General features: G+C 35.7%; 1 protein-coding gene across 7 annotated transcripts in view; it reads right to left on the reverse strand.

Annotated features, from left to right (window-relative positions):
- Positions 1 to 19,127, reverse strand: part of VPS13B (vacuolar protein sorting 13 homolog B) — a 717,975-nt gene that overhangs the window by 269,477 nt on the left and 429,371 nt on the right. For all 7 annotated transcript variants that reach the window (XR_007135424.1, XM_047783533.1, XM_047783534.1 and 4 more), the window contains exons 32-33: positions 9,814 to 9,940; positions 7,400 to 7,543 (exon numbers count right to left, since the gene is read on the reverse strand). Coding sequence is in view for 6 of the 7 variants with exons in the window: in XM_047783533.1 (XP_047639489.1) it covers positions 7,400 to 7,543; positions 9,814 to 9,940 (271 nt within the window). In the remaining variant the exon portion in view is untranslated. The remainder of the gene's footprint in view (positions 1 to 7,399; positions 7,544 to 9,813; positions 9,941 to 19,127) is intronic.

Consider the following 19,127-nt stretch of genomic DNA (forward strand, 5'->3'; position numbering starts at 1 on the left):
CTGAGGAACAAAAACCAAGGAGCAGGCATAACTCTCCCAGACTTCAGTCAATATTACAAAGACACAGACATCAAGACAGTGTGGTACTGGTACCAAAACAGACAGACAGACCAATGGAACAGAAGAGAGAACCCAGAAATAAACCCAGACGCCTGTGGTCAATTAATCTTTGACGAAGGAGGCAAGAACATAAAATGAGAAAAAGACAGTCTTTTCAGCAAGAATTGCTGGGAAACCTTGACAGCTACATGTAAATCAATGAAATTAGAATACACCCTCACACCATGCACACAAATAAACTCAAAATGGCTTAAAGACTTAAATATAAGACAAGACACCATCAAACTCCTGGAAGAGAATATAGGCAAAACATGCTCTGACATCAACCTTACAAATGTTTTCTCAGGTCAGTCTCCCAAAGCAACAGAAATAAAAGCAAAAATAAACCAACGGGACCTAACCAAATCTACAAGCTTTTGCATGGCAAAGGAAAACATAAAGAAAACAAAAAGATGACTTACAGAATGGGAGAAAATAGTTTCAAATGATGCAACTGACAAGGGCTTAATCTCTAAAATATACGAGCAACTTATACAAAAAAACTTATACAAAAAAGCCAACAACCCAAGTGAAAAATGGGCAAAAGATCTGAATAGACATTTCTCCAAGGAATATATACAGATGGCCAACAAGCACATGAAAAAATGCTCAACATCCCTGATTATTAGAGAAATGCAAATCAAAACTACCATGAGATACCACCTCACACCAGTCAGAATGGCCATCAATAACAAGTCCACAAGTAACAAATGCTGGAGGGGGTGTGGAAAAAAGGGAACCCTCCTACATTGTTGATGGGAGTGTAAGCTGGTATAACCACTATGGAGAACAGTATGAAGGTACCTTAGAAAACTATATATAGAACTACCATATATGACCCAGAAATCCCACTCTTGGGCATATATCTAGACAACACATTCCTTAAAAAAGACACATGCACTGCATGTTCACTGCAGCACTATTCACTATAGACAAGACATGGAAACAACCTAAATGTCCATTGACAGATGACTGGATTCAGATGATGTGTGTGTGTGTGTATATGTATATATATATGTGTGTATATACATATATATACACACATACATTAGAATAGAATACTATTCAGCCATAAAAAAGAACAAAATCATGCCATTTGCAGCAACATGGATGGAACTAGAGACTCTCATTCCGAGTGAAGTAAGTGAGAAAGAGAAAGACAAATACCATATGATATCACTTATATCTGGAATCTATTTAGGGCACAAATTAACCTTTCCACAGAAAAGAAAATCATGGACTTGGAGAATAGACTTGTGGTTGCCAAGGGGAAGGGGGAGGGATTACAACGGACAAAGCTTGGGGTTAATAGATGCAAACTATTGCCTTTGGAATGGATTAGCAATGAGATCCGGCTGTGTAGCACTGGGAACTATATCTAATCACTTGTGATGGTGCATGATAATGTGAGAAAAAAGAATATATACATGTATGTGTAACTGGGTCACCATTGCTGTACAGGAGAAAATTGACAGAACACTGTAAAGCAGCTATAATGGAAAAAAATAAAAATCATTATATATAAAAAATAAATAAATAAAACCAATACGAAACATTAAACACACACACACACACACACACACACAAATAACCCACTGAAAAGTGGGTAAGACCTGAATAGACATTTCTCCAAAGAAGACATTAGAGATGGCCAAAAGGTCCATGAAAAAATGATCAACATCACTTCTTATTAAAGAAATGCAAAACAAAAGTACTATGACGGCCATTCTCATACCAGTCAGAATGGTCATTATAAGTAAGTCTACAAATAACAAATGCTAAAGAGGGTGTGGAGAAAAGCAAACCCTCCTACAATGTTGGTGGGAAGGTAAGTTGGTACAACCACTATGGAAAACACCATGGAGGTACCTCAGAAAACTAAATATAGAAGGAAATACCATGTGACTCAGCAATCCCACTCCAGGGAATATATCTTCAGAAAACTTTCATTGAAAAAGATACATGTACTTCTTTGTTCATTGCAGCACTATTTACAACAGCCAAGACATGAAACAACTTACATGTTCACTGGAGGATAAATGGATTAAGATGGTGTGGTACATATATTCAATGGATTGCTACTCAGCTATATAAAAGAACAAAATAATGCCATTTGTAGCAACACAGATGGAACTAGAGAATCTCATACTAAGTGAATTGAGTCAGAAGGAGAAATACAAATACCATACGATATCACTTACATCTGGAATCTAATATATGACACAAATAAACCTATCTACAGAAAAGAAGCAAAGTCATGGACATGGAGAAAAGACTTGTGGTTGCCAAGGGGGAGGGGGAGAGATTATGATGGACTGGGAGTTTGGGGCTAGTAGATGCAAAGTATTGCATTTGGAGTGGATAAACAATGAGGTCCTGCTGTATAGCATAGGGAACTATTTCTAATCACTTGTGATGGAACATGATGGAGGATAATGTGAGAAAATTTTTGTGTATATATATATATATATATATATATGTATAAATGGGTCACTTTGCTATACAGCAGAATTTGACAGAACACTATAAATCAAGTAAAATAAAAAAAAATACATAAATAGGAGTTCCCGTCGTGGCTCAGTGGTTAACGAATCCGACTAGGAACCATGAGGTTGCGGGTTCGGTCCCTGCCCTTGCTCAGTGGGTTAACGATCCAGCGTTGCTGTGAGCTGTGGTGTAGGTTGCAGACGTGGCTCGGATCCCGAGTTGCTGTGGCTCTGGCGTAGGCCAGTGGCTACAGCTCCAATTCAACCCCTAGCCTGGGAACCTCATATGCCGCGGGAACGGCCCAAGAAATAGCAACAACAACAACAACAAAGACAAAAAAAAACCATAAATAGTAAACAATGTTCCAAAAAAAGAACTCATTAATAGGAAAATAAAACACTGGATTAAATGGGCCAAAGACCTTTCAAATATATGAGGAGTTCCCTTTGTGGTGCAGCAGAAACGAATCCGACTACTATCCATGAGGATATGGGTTTGATCCCTGACTTTGCTTAGTGGGTCAGGGATCTGGTGTTGCCGTGAGCTGTGGTACAGACTGCAGATGAGGCTCGGAGTCCACTCTGCTGTGGCTGTGGGGTAGGCTGGCAGCTGCAACTCTGATTCAACCCTAGCCTGGGAACTTGCATATGCCAAGCGTGTGGCCCTAAGAAGCAAAAAAAAAAAAAAAAAAAAAAAAGAGATATGAAAAAACACTTAACATCATATGTCATCAAATAAGCACACTGATAGTTGCTTAACATCATATGTCATCAAGGAAATGCCAAATAAAACAAGAAGAAATTACCACACATCTATATGAATGGCCAAGATTTGGAATACCAACAACACTAAATGCAGGTGATGTGGAGCAAAAAAAAACCTCTCATTTATTGCTGGTAGGAATGCAAAATGGTACAAGCCACTGTGGTAGATAGTACGGCAGATATTTACAAAACTAAAGGTTTTCTTACCATATGATCCAACAGTTATACTCCTTGCTGTTTCCCCAAAGAAAATGAAAATTTTAATGATCACATGAAAATCTGTAGATAAATATTTGTAGGAGCTTTATACTGTCTAAAGTTGGAAGCCACCAAGATGTCCTTCAGTAGGATAAACTGTGGTATATCCGGAAAATGGAATATTATTCAGCATAAAAAGAAATGAGATATCAAGCCATGAGAAGACATGGAGGAATCTAAAAGGCATATTACCAAGTGAAAGAACCCAATCTATAAAGGCTACATACTATATTACTCCAACAATATGACATTCTGAAAAGGCACCAAGATAAAGACAGTAAAAAATCAGTGGCTTCCAAAAGTGGAGGGTAGGGGGAGGTGAAAAACAAAGCGCAGAGGATTTTTTAGGGCAGAGAAAATATTTTGTATGATCTTATAATGATGGCTGTATCATTATACATTGGTCTAAACCCACAGAATGCATACCAAGAGTGAACCTTAATGGAGTATTACTCAATGGTTAAAAAGAATAAAATAATGCTATTTGTAGGACATGGATAGACCTAAAAATTACACTAAGTGAATTCAAACAGAGAAAGACAAATATCATATGACATTACTAGTACGTAGAATCTAATAAAAATGAATCAACAGAACTTGCAAAACACAGACTCAAAGATTCTGAAACCAAACTTAAGTTTACCAAAGGGGAAATACATGGGGAGGATAAATTGGGGTGCTGGGATTGATATATACACACTATTATACATGAAATAGAGGAGTATTAAAGACCTACTGTACAGCACAAGGAAATTCACTCAATACTGTATAATAAACTTTATAGGAAAAAAAGTGAAAAGGAATGGATATATGTATATGTATAACTGATTTATTTTGCTGTATGCTTGAGATCAACACAACTTTTTAAGTCAACTATACTACAATAAAATTTATAATAATAAATAAACCTACCCTAAAAAATAAACTCAAAAAAAAAGAGTGAATTTCAAGTTAAATTATCGACTTTGAGGTCTTATAGTGTGTCAATGTACGTTCATCCTCAGTTAAAAAAAAAATGTACCATTCTGGTGAGCAATGTTGATAATGGAAGAAGCTATGCACATGTAGGGTGAAGGAATATATGGGAAAGCTCTGTTCCTTCCTCTAAAACATATAAAAATTGCAAACTGTTCTAAAAAAACCTTACCAAATACTAATATCCTCAAAATAGTAACATATTAAGTGCATGTAATATTTACATAATTACTGAAATATAACTACTGTGTTAATATTGTGTCAGATGGTGGGCTTGAAACAAATATGACATTTACTGATCTGTAATTCCTGGGGGTCCTTCTAGAGTCTTGATCAATGGGATGGATCACCACTGTTAATCCATCATTCTTATGAAACAGTAGTTGTTCATAACGTCTGGATACACAATTTTAATTAAAATATACCTCTTTTCCCACTTCACCAATAACTGAGCCATATTCAGTGTTCCTATTTTTTGATACTTAAAAAGTTTTCTGTTTTAAATTAGAGAAGTGTGGTTGTCTTAAATGTAAACAGCCCTTTCAAAATATACTGTGATTTATTATAAGCATATTACATATTATTATTATACATATTATTCTATGTAGCTAAAATGTCTTGATAGTCTTAAGAACATCAGATATAAGTTGTGCTACATTTATGACTAGAAAAATATTCTAGTTTGCTGACAGTCTTTCTTCACAGATATAACCCACTGAGGCTGAGGACAGGATCAAACTGTCCAAACTGTCCTCCCTGACGAGAGCGTTTTTTTTTTCCTTTTTTCAATTGTGATAGAACATACATAAAATAAAGTTTACCAACTAGATCATTCTTCAGTGTATTCTTTTTTTTTTTTTTTTACTTTATTTCTGTATACTGCCTGCATTGTTTAAAGGTTTTTATTTTTTAGCCATGCCTGTCTCATGCAGAAGTTCCTGGGCCAGGGATCAGACCCATGAGACAGCAGTGAGCCAAGTTGCAGTAGTGACAACACCAGATCCTTAACCTGCTGAGCCATCAGATAACTTGGGTCTGTAATTTTAATATAACGTCCAAGAAGGATAAAGGGCCACAGACACAATTTTAAAACAGCCAAACAATTCTAGTTTGTTTATGGAATGACAATGAATGACTTAACACTCAGGTATGAGTTGCTAGCCGTCTAACCCTGAGTGTGCCTTATTTACTGAAATCAGATCCTACTAATAGGCATCAGAAATAGGTAGGTAAGTAGCAATCAATTTGCTAAGTTCTATAAATTCCTAAAACATATCAGAAATCTGTGAGATAGATTTCATTGACATGACAGATCCCTAAAATTGGCACAAATAATATAGGAATTTGTTTGCAACCCAACTTGCTTCACAGATTTCACTGAGGATGTCAAGGGGAAATATTTTTGATCTGCTTATTTTTATATCATATAATTATATTCTCATGGATTGTCTAAAATATATTGGGGAATGGTTCCCTTCTAGTTCAGTGGGTTAAGGATCCAGCATTGTCACTGCAGTGACTCAGTTCTCTGCTGTTGTGTAGGTTCAATCCCTGGCCCAGGAACTTCCATACGCCATGGGTGAGGACAAAACTATATATACATCCCTTCCTTCTTGATATATACACAAACACATATATATGTAAAAAGAATCAATATTTTGAAGAGTATATAGCTCTATAGTCCTTTTAAAAAATCATGGGTGGTAAAAAATGATCTAGTTAGAGAATCTTTAACTATGAAAATTAAAAAATTTATAATTTTTAAATCTTTAAAGATAAAGGTGATTGAGACTAATGTAACAGTTATAGTACACCAAATTGGCAGACTGAAAAAAGCACTGACTTGAAAGATTTAGTTTAAAACCTCAGATCCACCATTTTTTACTTATGCGTGTATGATCTCAGGCAGGTCACTTACTGCCTCTGAGCCCCAGCATCCTAATCTGTACAATGGTGATAATGCTCACATCTACCTCGGAGTGGTTGTAGTAACATGCTTGAACACAGGAGTTAACCTACATGAAACTACCTGGCACACCTCCTTAGCATCAGGTGGCTCTCGGTGAGTACCTCTTCCTTCCTGTTCTTCTTAATAAATTGCACTGAGAGCCTTCTGCATAACACACAACAAAAGTAAAAGCAATGCCTTTTTCATAGATAAACAGTTTTTTCCACTGGCGCTTTTATCAAAGATTTATTCTAAGTACAGATATGGTTATAGAAGTATGGAAACAAAAAAGCAAAGAAAAATATCTTGAGAAGCATCTAACAAGCAGCTTTCTTTGTTTCATGCTGACATGCTTTGTGGTTACAATGTAGGCTTCCAATGAACACTGGATCAAAATTAAAATTCTAGGCAGGCATTCAAGTTTTTTGATTGTGTCCATTCTTCACTGAGCATGGGAAACGAATGCTTTAGAAGTTATTTACTGAAGATATTCCCATAGTACTCTTACAAAGTTCACTTCCAAAAAAGGCCTCAGCCCTGTAATGGATCTCAGTAAGTAAAAGCTATACCAGGTTTTGTGCATCATACTTTAAAAACTACATCAAGGTAATAAAATCATGTTTTTTACAGAGGCTTTTCTGAGGCTGGGCCACAGCAATTGTGCAAAGATATATGATAAATTACAGGAAAAGAGACCAAAGAAATTTCAAAAATAAAGAACACCATTCCCAAATGATTTATGACCATGTTTTGAATAAAATTAAATATAGAATAAGCATAAAGCATTTAATTTAATTATTGTTTTCCTATTATGAATGTAATGCTGGCACAAATGCAGAAGGCCTAATCAAAATCAGGTAATAGTTACCTCTGTGGCTTTGCTTGATGGTGCCAGTCCAGTCATATTTGCTACTATTAACTGATGTAAGAGTTGAACTTGAGCCACACTTAGGAAGAAGTCCAGGTTTGTGGTTATATTCACTTCCAAGGAATGGCCACACACTAAAATCTCCTAAAGGAGAAAAAAAGGTTGAATACAGATAAAGAAACATGATAGCCATTAGATGATAATTTATCATTCTTTCTTATTTGAACTCTACACAATGTTGATAAATTCTCCTGGGACTCCAGTTCCAATGTTAATGAGAATTGCAGAAATGGTGAGCCTCTCGACATAACTTTAATGGATTAATTTAATAAATATTTATGAGAGCCTCCTGTGCACTACGCCTTGTGCTAGTTACAGGGAAACAAACCAACAGTAAGAATTTTTTCACTATTTCATGTACATTTGGCTTTTTCATACCTCAAACCACTACCACTGTTGCAATATGTCGGTGACGGTATAATTCTTTAGCATAATTTTGTTCATCCATTCAAACCAACAAATATTTACTGAGCATCTCCTAAGTATTATGCCCCACATTCAAGTGCTAGGAACATCAGAGGGAGTCAAGTTGGCCTTGAAGGACAATCTGCTCTTGAGAAGGTTATAATCTAGGTGGGCAGACAGACGTAAACGGGCAACTACAGGCAGGCAATTACAGTCACAAGTGGTGTGGTCAGAGTATTCTCTAAAGGACACTCTCCAGATGATTTATAACAAAATGGAGTGCAGAAGCCAAAGAGAGCTAGACCAATTAATTTCATTTTTCTAAACTGCTAAAATCTTGGCAGCATCAGGTAGATGTCCGCTACTTAACGGGTGCCATTCTGCATCACTGAGCCACTTGAACATTCACTGTTGGAAGACCCAGGGAAGGAAACAGAAATGAAAAACAGTCCAGAAGTTTCACTTAATAAGCAGAAGCCCTGCCTCCTGTCATGAAGTACATGTGGACAATGTTCAAATGCTTGGAAACGTCCAACAAACCTTCTTCTTGTTAGTGTCATCCAAGAGAATGGATTTAAGGAGTTTATGAGGGTTCCAACTACAAACTATACAGCTTAGAGTAGCTTTTAATAAAGCCATAAAGAACAGCATGTCGGAAATGATCCCCCCACCTTTTTACTTAAATAACCTTTCCCTCCAAAAGTTTCTAGTATTTACTTATTATAGTTAGAACTCTTTTTTTTTTTTTTTGGTCTCTTGTCTTTTTAGGGCCGCACAAACGGCATATGGAGGTTCCCAGGCTAGGGGTCTAATTGGAGCTGTTGCTGCCAACCTACGCCAGAGCCACAGCAACACCAGATCCGAGCCGCATCTGCGATCTACACCACAGCTCATGGCAATGCTGGATCCTGACTGAACCCACTGAGTAAGGCCAGGGATCGAATCCAAACCAGATGGGTCCTAGTCAGATTCGTGTCCTTTGCGCCACAGAACTCTTATTCCTCAATTAATGATGAAAGGAACATATTTGTGTATTTTAAACCAATTGTGTTGCTCAAAGATATTAGCAGACTTACTTTTTATATACCTTTTGTGGATATTCAAGATACCATGCCTTCCCCATAGGGCTATTATAAAAATCAAATAAGATAACACATGTGCAATATTATTTTTTTAAATTCAGATAAGAATGTAAACCTTTATCAACTTAATTAATATATTTCAACTGTACCTAAACTTTCTGCATTTTTCATAATAACTGCCTATAACTCTGAATGATCAAAGTATCTTTAAAGTTATAATGGATCACATTATTATTACATTTCTATTCTAGGCCTATAGGCAGTATACCATGTCATCAGACTTCAAATTTGGATCCACTAGTAAATGGTAACATTGGTCAGGTTACCTAATTTCTTTTGATCTCAGCTTCCTCTTCTATAAAATATGTATACTAATAATATCCATCTCATATGGATGGATTCTGTGAAGAATAAATAAGACAATTTAGGTAGACCTCTCTTTGTAAAGTAATCCACGTGCGATCTCTAAGTGATCTGTCAATATTACTGTTGCTTTTATTAGAAAGAAGTTGTAGAGGTCAGGAGTGTACGGCCTGGAGCCAGACTGACTGGGTTCACACCATGTTCTGCTTCTTACTACTTGTGAAAATTTATACAAGTTAACTCTCTATGCTTCAGTTTCCTCATCTATAAAATGAGGACAGTAGGAGAACCTAATCGGATTATTATGGGGATTAAATGAGTTATTAGATGAAAAGCAGTAACTGAACAGAATTAGAAAGTACTCAACAATTTTTAGCTATAATCATAACTGTTAATAATAAGCTAATCTGATATTCCGTGCACTGCAACTAAGAAAACCCCTAACAAACAAAGAAAAGCTACTCAATTACTTAGACTAAAATAAAACCTAAAGCAAGTTCTAACCTCAGTGTGCATATTTTCTGGAGAAATTATTTTGGTGAAAATGATGGCAGGTGCTCCAGTTATTCGGACAGAAAAATCTGTTAAAATGGGAGTCAAAATTGCTCTTCTTTCTTGATGCCGTCGTATACTAAAAGATAAAAGTAAAAAAATTATTAGCCATTTCATTTTTAAGGATAACTGTAATTACATTTGTACAAGCCTTTGTATTACAACCATGTATAACAAAATTACATTATTTTGAGTGTCTTTACATTTTATAGATATGATTTTATAACTATAATTGTTAACTTCATACTCATAAAAGATAAAAAAAAGTCACTGAGAAGTTTAGATATAAATTAATTTCATATTAGTAGCATCCTAGGACCTGTTAATAAATTACTTTGTCTATTTTTCATCCTTTTTTTTTTTAAATTTTATAGCTGCACCCATGGCATATCAATGTTCCCAGGCCAGGGACTGAATTCAAGTCACAGGTGTGGCAATGGTGGATCCTTTAACCCACTGCACTGGGCCAGGGATCGAATCTATGCCTCCACAGTGACCTGAGCCTCTGCAGCTGGATTCTTAACCCACTGTGCTACAGCGGGAATGCCTTTAATTTCTTTTGTTTTTACAAATAGTTTAGTATCTCTCTTGTTATCAACAATAATCTTACTATTTTGTGACCATTTTACATTTCCCAGTTTTAGTATTTCTGACATTCTACTTTACAACTGCCATCTTTCCAATCCCACTAGGTTCAAAAGCTTATCTTCTTAATCCTTGACCCTTTAAAAAAAAAATGCCATCTGAATCAATGAACCATCTGAATTCATTGATTATGACTGCCTTTACAGTTTGTGAAATGGCTTTTGTAACTGTGATATTCTTCTTTACAATAACCCTGTGGAGAAGTAAGGACCATTACTGGCCCCAAATTAGTTATGAAAAGATGAGGGTTAGGGACCTGATGAAGGCCACCCAGCTGGAACAAAGGTTCCACAATTTGGCCTGAAAGGCAAGGTGATACCAGAGCAGCATATGACCTCTATTTTAGTTCTTCTTTATACATTTTCACCTTTTGATAAGTTATTTAGCATATTATCCCTACTTTACATTCAGTATTGTCAAATTGCTAGTAATTTCAAAGGAAAAGCTGCATTCATAGTAGATGAAATCGGAAAATATTACTGAGAAACCAAAGCTTGTGCTAGTGCAGATCCTTACGTCTACTGGCCATATACTTAGTTTTCATTTTATAAAATAATATAGTTCTATGTTTTACTAGCCAGCTGTACCTCAAAAGTTCCTTGGAACCATTAATTTAACATTTCTTATAAATATGTTCCTATGATTCTCTTATTATAAAATGAAAATTGAGATCAGAGAATTGGCCTAAGATATCTTATGAATAAGCCCAGAGAAAACTCGAGTCTGTCTATGTCTTTTCCTACCAGAGTTGTCTAGAGAGTATTGGTATCTTTTGTTGAACTCTGCAATGGGCAGAGCTTTACATGGTTTCTGCCAAAAAAGCAAATTGGATCATCTGGTTCTGTGACACATAAGTATTGTATTACAAGAAAATCAATTTTAAAGAATTAAGAGATCTGGTGAATAGAGGGTAACAGGAAGAAGTATTAAAACCTGAATACAGAGAAAGGGTTGAGATCCTGAGAGACACCATAATTATAGCCTAATAGCTCAAATTCCACAAAATGACCAATGTGAGAAACACGTAACATCTGATGTGCTCTCATAGGGGAGTGCTTAAAATATATGATGTATTAAAAATACCTTAAAATGGAAAAGATGGCAGAGAACCAAATAAGAGCAAACTTTAACTAAAGTTAAAGTTTATGGGGGAAAAATAGTACTTGTCTGTATCATAATTTTTTCCCATTATGTGAATTAAATCAGTAACACAAAATATGAAAGACCCATGACCTTAGAAATTTTAAAAAAATTTAATAAGTCAATAGTCTGATGAAACTACGACTTTACTGGTATAGAGTGTTAACTTTTCCTTTCTATTATCTCTGGTAAGTATTTGGATACGCATTTTTTAAACCATAAAAACATTTTTATAGATTCAAATATTTTCAAGGATGAATTCAAAAGAAAGAAAAAATAAACACTGAAGAAATAACTACAATGAGAATTAAATTCTGCCAATATTTTACTAGATCATAGTCTAGGGTTTAAAATAACAAAAGAGGGAAATAAAACTCGAAGTATTAACTGACACTGTTAATGACATCAGGGTCTTAGTCACTTTCCATAAACCAGGAGAATAGATTTTTAATGGCCATATTGAGACCACAGGCTAATCCTTACATCCCTGACAGGCAAGGATTTTGAAATGAGCTGCCAACCTAGATCTGGGGCCCTTAAAAGGCCAGAAAAACAACATCCTATCAAAAATAGAAAAGAACAAGGATGTTTGCCTGTCTTGGTAAGACAGCTTATTGGAAAACAAATAAAACAAAACAAAAAAACCAACAGAGATCTCCATGTTGTTTCAACTTAAAAATTAAAATAATGGGGAAATTAAAAATTATGGGAAATACCTCATGGGTGTTTGGAAGCTGTAATTTATATTAGTTGTGTCAGTTCAGGAATGTCCACACTGAGTTATTTATATAAAATTGCCACCAGATCTTTGATAACACTGTGGTATCAGCTGGAAATAGATGTAAAACCTCTCTGGAAAAACATGCCCTCAAACCAACAAAAAGGATTCGAAGCAACCAAGACGACTGAAAATAAACTCCTAATCACAGATTTCACATATTAATTTCCAAAATTATTAGCAAGAGGAGAATTCAATTCCATTATCAAATTCATTATCAAGAACTACTGATAATGGAATTTCCACAAATGGACAATATATTTCTTTAAAATCATTAAACACATATAGGATTGAATGGAAAACACGAGGAAAAAACCAAGGTACTACGAAAAAAAAGGCAAAACAGATTTGAAAAATAACCAAATAGAACTTTCAGAAGTAAAACAATTTATTTACTATAATTAAACACATAATAGTTGGATAAAAACAACTTTAGATATAACTTAAGAACAAATTCAGTAAACTAGAATATAGATTTGAGAACATTCCAGAAATGTATTCAACTAAATTTTAAAATGGAAAGTTTAAAAGAAAAGTTAAATGCGCTGAGGATGGAACTCCTATAAAACCTGGATTGTGATGATCATTGTACAACTACAAAATGTAATAAATTCATTGAGTAATTAAAAAAAAAAGAAAAAAAAGTTAAGTGATGTGGAGAGGCAAGTCTGATATATTTAACTGACAAGCTAAAATGAGAGAAAAGAAAGGGAAAGGGATGGTATTAAAGAAATAATGACTGAGAACTCTCCAGAACCGCTGAAATACAGGAATCCACAAACTCAAGAAGCACAATGCGTCCTGGTTCAGAGTAATACAATAGGATCCACGATTACACATATCTTGATGAATGATGGATATTGAAATCAGCGAGAGAAAAACATTATCTATTGCTAAGGCACATGGGGTTGGGAGAGCCATAGAAAAAATATTTCTATGACATGTTCTAATATAGCAATGATTAAATACAGCTCTGCACTGTCCATAGAAACAAAGAAATGGTATAGTGATTTGTGCCTATCATCCAATACAGAGGATTAAGCCCATAAAAACTTACTAAACTCTCTTTGAGTATTAAAAAACATTAACAACTGTAAGGTGGTAATCAAATTACAGCAAAATAATCATATGTGTTAAGCTATTCTGTTAAGCCTTGAAAGGGGGAGACTGTAAATAATAAAAATGACAGTTCTCTGAAATTGTCACAAAGCAAGAAGGCATATGTATATGCTACATGCATTCATGAAAATACATATTTGGGGAGGTTTTGGCCATTTTTCTTGGGCTCAGCATATTTATGCTAAGGTTCTTCTGCCCATCTTCCCAACATTTTGGTGTGACTTCATGGTAAATATTAAAGCAGTTTAGGGACCATACTTCAAAATTTATAAGACAAGTAAGAAAAATGGTATTAAGACTTCCAAAATATTCCACCAAGAATAAAAAAGTGCTAGATGGTCTGTGTGTGCATAGAACATTTCTTATGCAACTGAAAGATTTTTTCATATGGTATTATGGTAATGAACCGGATCAGTATCCATTAGGATGCAGGTTCGACCCCTGGCCTCATTCAGGGGGTTAAGGATCCGGCATTGCCATGAGCTGTGGTGCAGGCCAGCAGCTGCAGCTTCAATTCGACCCCTAGCCTGAGAACTTCCATATACCACAGATGTGGCCCTAAAAAGATAAACATAAAAAAATAAAAGTTATGTGTTGCAACACACTTTTAAGTAAATCTGATATACTCTTGTTTATAACAAAATGTTGAAGGAGGACTAATGAGGGCTTTGGTCAGCTGGGTTTAGATCAATCTGTTCATTATCTATATTCACGTATATAAAAATCATGTAATATTAGGAGCTATAAGACTACAAAGTAACTGAAAATATAGAAGGCTTTTAAAATTTTATGATATATTATTGTGACAATTATATTCAGCTTAAATATTTTCTGACTTTTGAGTACCTACTGTTAAGATACAAAGAGTAAGCCTGGACAAGACAGATCTTTGTCCTTTTTATCTCTCTGCCGCCTTTACAAGGTTGCCAAGAGCCCTTTCAGCCAATGCGTAAGGAAGAAAATATTTGCTGGCTATTGGGAAGGATAAACCAATGGCTCCTTCCTGCTGCGTCAGGATCCCTTTTCACACCTAGTTCCCAGGTATTTTCAGTGGCAAGAAAAATCACATTTCCTCATATAAAGCCATGAAAAAGCTTAAGAGGATTATTATAAAATCATACAATTCAAGAGGGTTTTGGTCACTCCAGGCATTAATCCATAAACTATGGGAATCAGTTTAACTTCTGTTCTATAATTTTGCTTAGGCATTCGCCCGACATTTCCTGCAAATTAAGAGAAAAGTGATGGTTTTCAGGTTAAAGAGTAAAAATGAAGAAAATGCTCTCTTTCTACATTCCTGTGTATGATTTCAGGTGCAATTCTGGAAAAGTATCATGTTTGATTAATTGCAAATCAATACATGCAAGGGCTCCTAGGAACATTTGGGTGAGACTTCACTTCAAAACATAAAACTGTGAGATTAAAAGACAGATGCAATAGTCATGAGCTCTCAGAATTAAGAACAACTGTATGTGTTTCAGGTACTTTAATGTCATCACAAAGCCACACTTCCACACAGGCATTGTTACTAATCCTGTGAAGCACACAACTGACAGATTTTAAGGATGTGTCAAATTCATATTCAGCCTGGTAAGAAAACATAGCAACACTAATTTCTAAAAAACCGTTTGTGTCGGGGGGACAAAGGCGTAAGGGTAGTGTATGTACTTTGGTACATGTATATCAAAATATTTAAACAAATAAACATGCTGTGACTACTTCTCTCAATAAAGTTTGAAAGATTAATTTCCCAAGGATATCAAACATAGATAGTGAGGGGGCCAAATAAAAGTATTTAAACTTTTTAAAATGAAAACTAAATTATTTATTTTTCAAGTATAGTTGTTTTTTTTTTTTGCCTTTTCCAGGGCTGCACCCACAGCATATGGAGGTTCCCAGGCTAGGGGTTGAATTGGAGCTGCAGCTGCCGGCTTACACAACGGCCATAGCAACGCGGGATCCGAGCTTCATCTGCAACCTACACCACAGCTCACGGCAACGCTGGACCCTTAACCCACTGAGCAAGGCCAGGGATTGAACCCGCAACCTCATGGTTCCTAGTCAGATTCGTTAACCACTGAGCCACGACGGGAACTCCTCAAGTATAGTTTTCAAGTCTATTTAAATAGTATCTTTAAATATTATAAAAGAGAAAATTATTTTAACTTGGAGAATTATGTCTTATTGGCATTTTCAGGAAAGGGTAAGATTAAACTTTTCATACCATTCCCCCACCCCCAGCTGACCCCCAAAGCACTAACCACCATGTAAAAACAGCAACAGTGACTTTAATATGTAACCTGCACATGGCCGACATCAGCACAGGTTATTTTAGTTCTCAGCACTTCTCATTTCCTCAGATTATAAAATAAACCCAGACGTAGTAAAAATAGTTGCTAAAAGAAAAAGGAAATAAAAGTGAATAACTAACAATGAACTTAGCCTAAGTGTAAGGGGTCAGGGCATTGAACAGAAGAAAAGGAGGTGACTGAGAATGAGCAAACCAGAGCTACATTTAGCTATATTTTTAAGTGACACTGGACAAGCCAAAGAATCTCCTCAAACTTTGTTTACTGTAATGGTTTCATTCTGTAACTTGCTAAGAATGGTTCAGAGTTTAGAAAGAAATTTGCATCAGAGTTGGAATGTGGAAGAGAAACACTGGACAATATTCTCTGAATGTCATACTGTTTAAATAGTGATGAAATTATGTTACAGAGGTGCTGGCAGATTCCAGCTTGTCCTCACTTTTCCCACCTTTGTGACTGGTTCTTTTCTGCTGACTGCTGGCTCTACTGACCAATAGCAACGGCAGGCTCATCTCCACAAGCAGAAGCAATAGCCTCCCGTGGACTTCCTAACAGCCTTCAGTGGTCCCTCCAACTATTGGACTTGCCTGGCTTCCTAGTTTCCTGGGATGCTACAAATTTTTACCCAGGTCACCAGCTTCTTCCACAGTCAGATGTCCCTTATGTTAAAATACTCATAGAGTATTGTGCTGCCCTGATTGAACCCTAATGTATTCTCTCAGCTGAAAAATTAAGCTTTTGGAAGTAAAAGACCTGCGAGACTTAAAATTTGATGATACTTTCTGCTTTAACTTCCTTGCTTCCTTCTTCCCAACATACACACAGAAACGCATTATGATTAAAGACAAAATAAATAATGAGTAATTTATCAGGAGGAATAAATGAAAACCATTATAAAGGCTGCCAATTAATGTTGGTTAGTGGAGGAGTAAAATACTCTTCACTGTGTATTTTTTGGGTTCTACCTGTAACACCAAATGAGAAACAAAAATCAAATGACAACATCAGATCTAAAATGTTCTTTCTTTGTATCAGTATCTCTCAGAAACACTCACATTCAGTCACTTGATTTGCTAGCTCTACTAAATCATCTAATCATTTGATCTCTCATTATTCACTCTCATTAATTCATTAAGTTTCTATTAATGATACTACGTGCTAGGTACTCAGAAGTGAATAAAATATGCCAAGTTTTCATTCTGCGCTAGCTTTCTTAGTTCAAAATTCTCCCTTCCCTCTCCTGCCACTCATACTTTGTGGAAACAAATTCAGAAGCCATATTCTCCGTGAAACCTTTCCTGAAAACACGTGAGTAAAATTAACCATTAATTTCTTTTTTAAAATTTTCTATTTGTGCCTACATTGATTTTTAGATTCATTTGTTTTGTTTGCGTTATGTCACATTTATTAGTATGAGATGTCCTTTGAGCAGAATATGTTATTCGAACTTTTTAAAATTTTTTATTTAAAAAATTTTTTTTGGTCTTTTTAGGGCCACTCTGTGGCACATGGAGGTTAGTAGCCTAGGGGTTGAATCAGAGCTGTAGCTATCAGCCTATGCCACAGCCAGAGCAATGCCAGATCTGAGCCACGTCTGTGACCTACACCACAGCTCATGGCAATGTCGGATCCTTAACCCACTGAGCAAGGTCTGGGATCAAAGCTGTGTCCTCATGGATACTAGGTAGATTTGTGACTTCTGAACCAGTATGGGAACTCCTATTTTTTATTTTTGTTTAATTTTTAGGACCCTATCTGTGGCATATGGAAGTTCCCAGGCTAGGGGGTGAAATGGAGCTACAGCTGCAGGCCTATGCTTTAGTGACATCAACACGGGATCTGAGCCGCATCTGTGACCTACACTGAGCTTGCAGCAATGTCCCATTGCACTTATCCCATTGAGTGAGGCCAGGGATTGAACCTGCAACCTCATGGACATGATGTTGGGTTCTTAACATGAGCCACATGAGCCAATGAGCCACAATGGAAACTCCTATTATTCAAATTTTGATGTGGCTTTTCTGTAATCCTAAGTATTCTTTATTTATGTCTATCCAAGTACCTATTACATCGCACACTAATAATTAACTAGTGAATCTATTTTTTTCCTCCTTTTTCGGCTGCATATAAAAATTTCGGGGCCAGGAAAAGAATCTGAACCACACCTGCAGCCTATACTACAGCTATGGCAATTCTGGATCTTTAACCAACTGTGCTGGGCTGGGATGGAACTGGCAACACCACAGAGACAAGCTGGATGATTAACACACTGTGACATAGCAGTGGCTCCCTAGTCTGCCTTTTTGATAGGGTGCTGAACTCTGTAAGAGATAGACACTTATTAGAAGTTATTTTATTTTGTTTCTTTAGTGTAAAAGAAATTCCATGGCATATATTGGATGTTCAAAGACTATTCAAGGGGGAAAAAATAAATGGTGCTAGGACAACTGGCTATTCAACATGCAAAAGAATGACATTGGACTTTTATCACATAAGATATACAAAAACAAACAAAAAATAAATCAACAACCTAACTATAAGCATAAAACTCTTAAAATAATATAGGCAGAAATCTTAATGACCTATGATTTGCTAATAGATTCTTAGATAGGATGCTACAAAGATAGATAGGCAACAAAAGAAAAAAAAAATAGATTAGACTTCGTCGAAGTTAAAAACTTTTTCATCGAGGTAAAAACTAAAGGCACAAAACTAATTTCAACAAGTTAATGAATGTAGAAATTACTTCAGGCAACTTTACTGACTACAACAGCATGAAATTATAAATCAACCATAGAAAGAGAAATAATGAAAAAATGATTACAGAGAGACCAAACAACATGCTAGCAAAAAGCCAATGAATTAATACAGTAGTTAAAAAAATACCTTGGAACAAATGACAATGAAAACACAATGATACAAAATCTATGGGATGTAGAAAAAATACTTCTAAGAGGAAAGTTCATGGTGATCCATGTCTTCCTCCAAAGCAAGAAAAATCTCAAGGAAACAGCCTAATCTACCAACTTAAAGATTCAGAGAAAGAACAAATAAAACTTAAAGTCAGCAGAAGGAAGGAAATAATAAAGGTCAGAGGGAAAATGAATAAAATAGAGATTAAAAAAAAAGAAAACTAAATAAATAAAACTAAGATCTGGTTCCTTGAAAGGGTTAACAAAAATGACAGACTTCTGGTCATACTCACCAAGAAGAAAGAGAGACGACCCAAATAAAATAAGGAAGAGGAGAGATAACAAATGGCACCAGAGAAATAA

This window comes from Phacochoerus africanus, chromosome 6 (assembly GCF_016906955.1).
Source record: "Phacochoerus africanus isolate WHEZ1 chromosome 6, ROS_Pafr_v1, whole genome shotgun sequence".
NCBI classification, from domain to species: domain Eukaryota; kingdom Metazoa; phylum Chordata; class Mammalia; order Artiodactyla; family Suidae; genus Phacochoerus; species Phacochoerus africanus.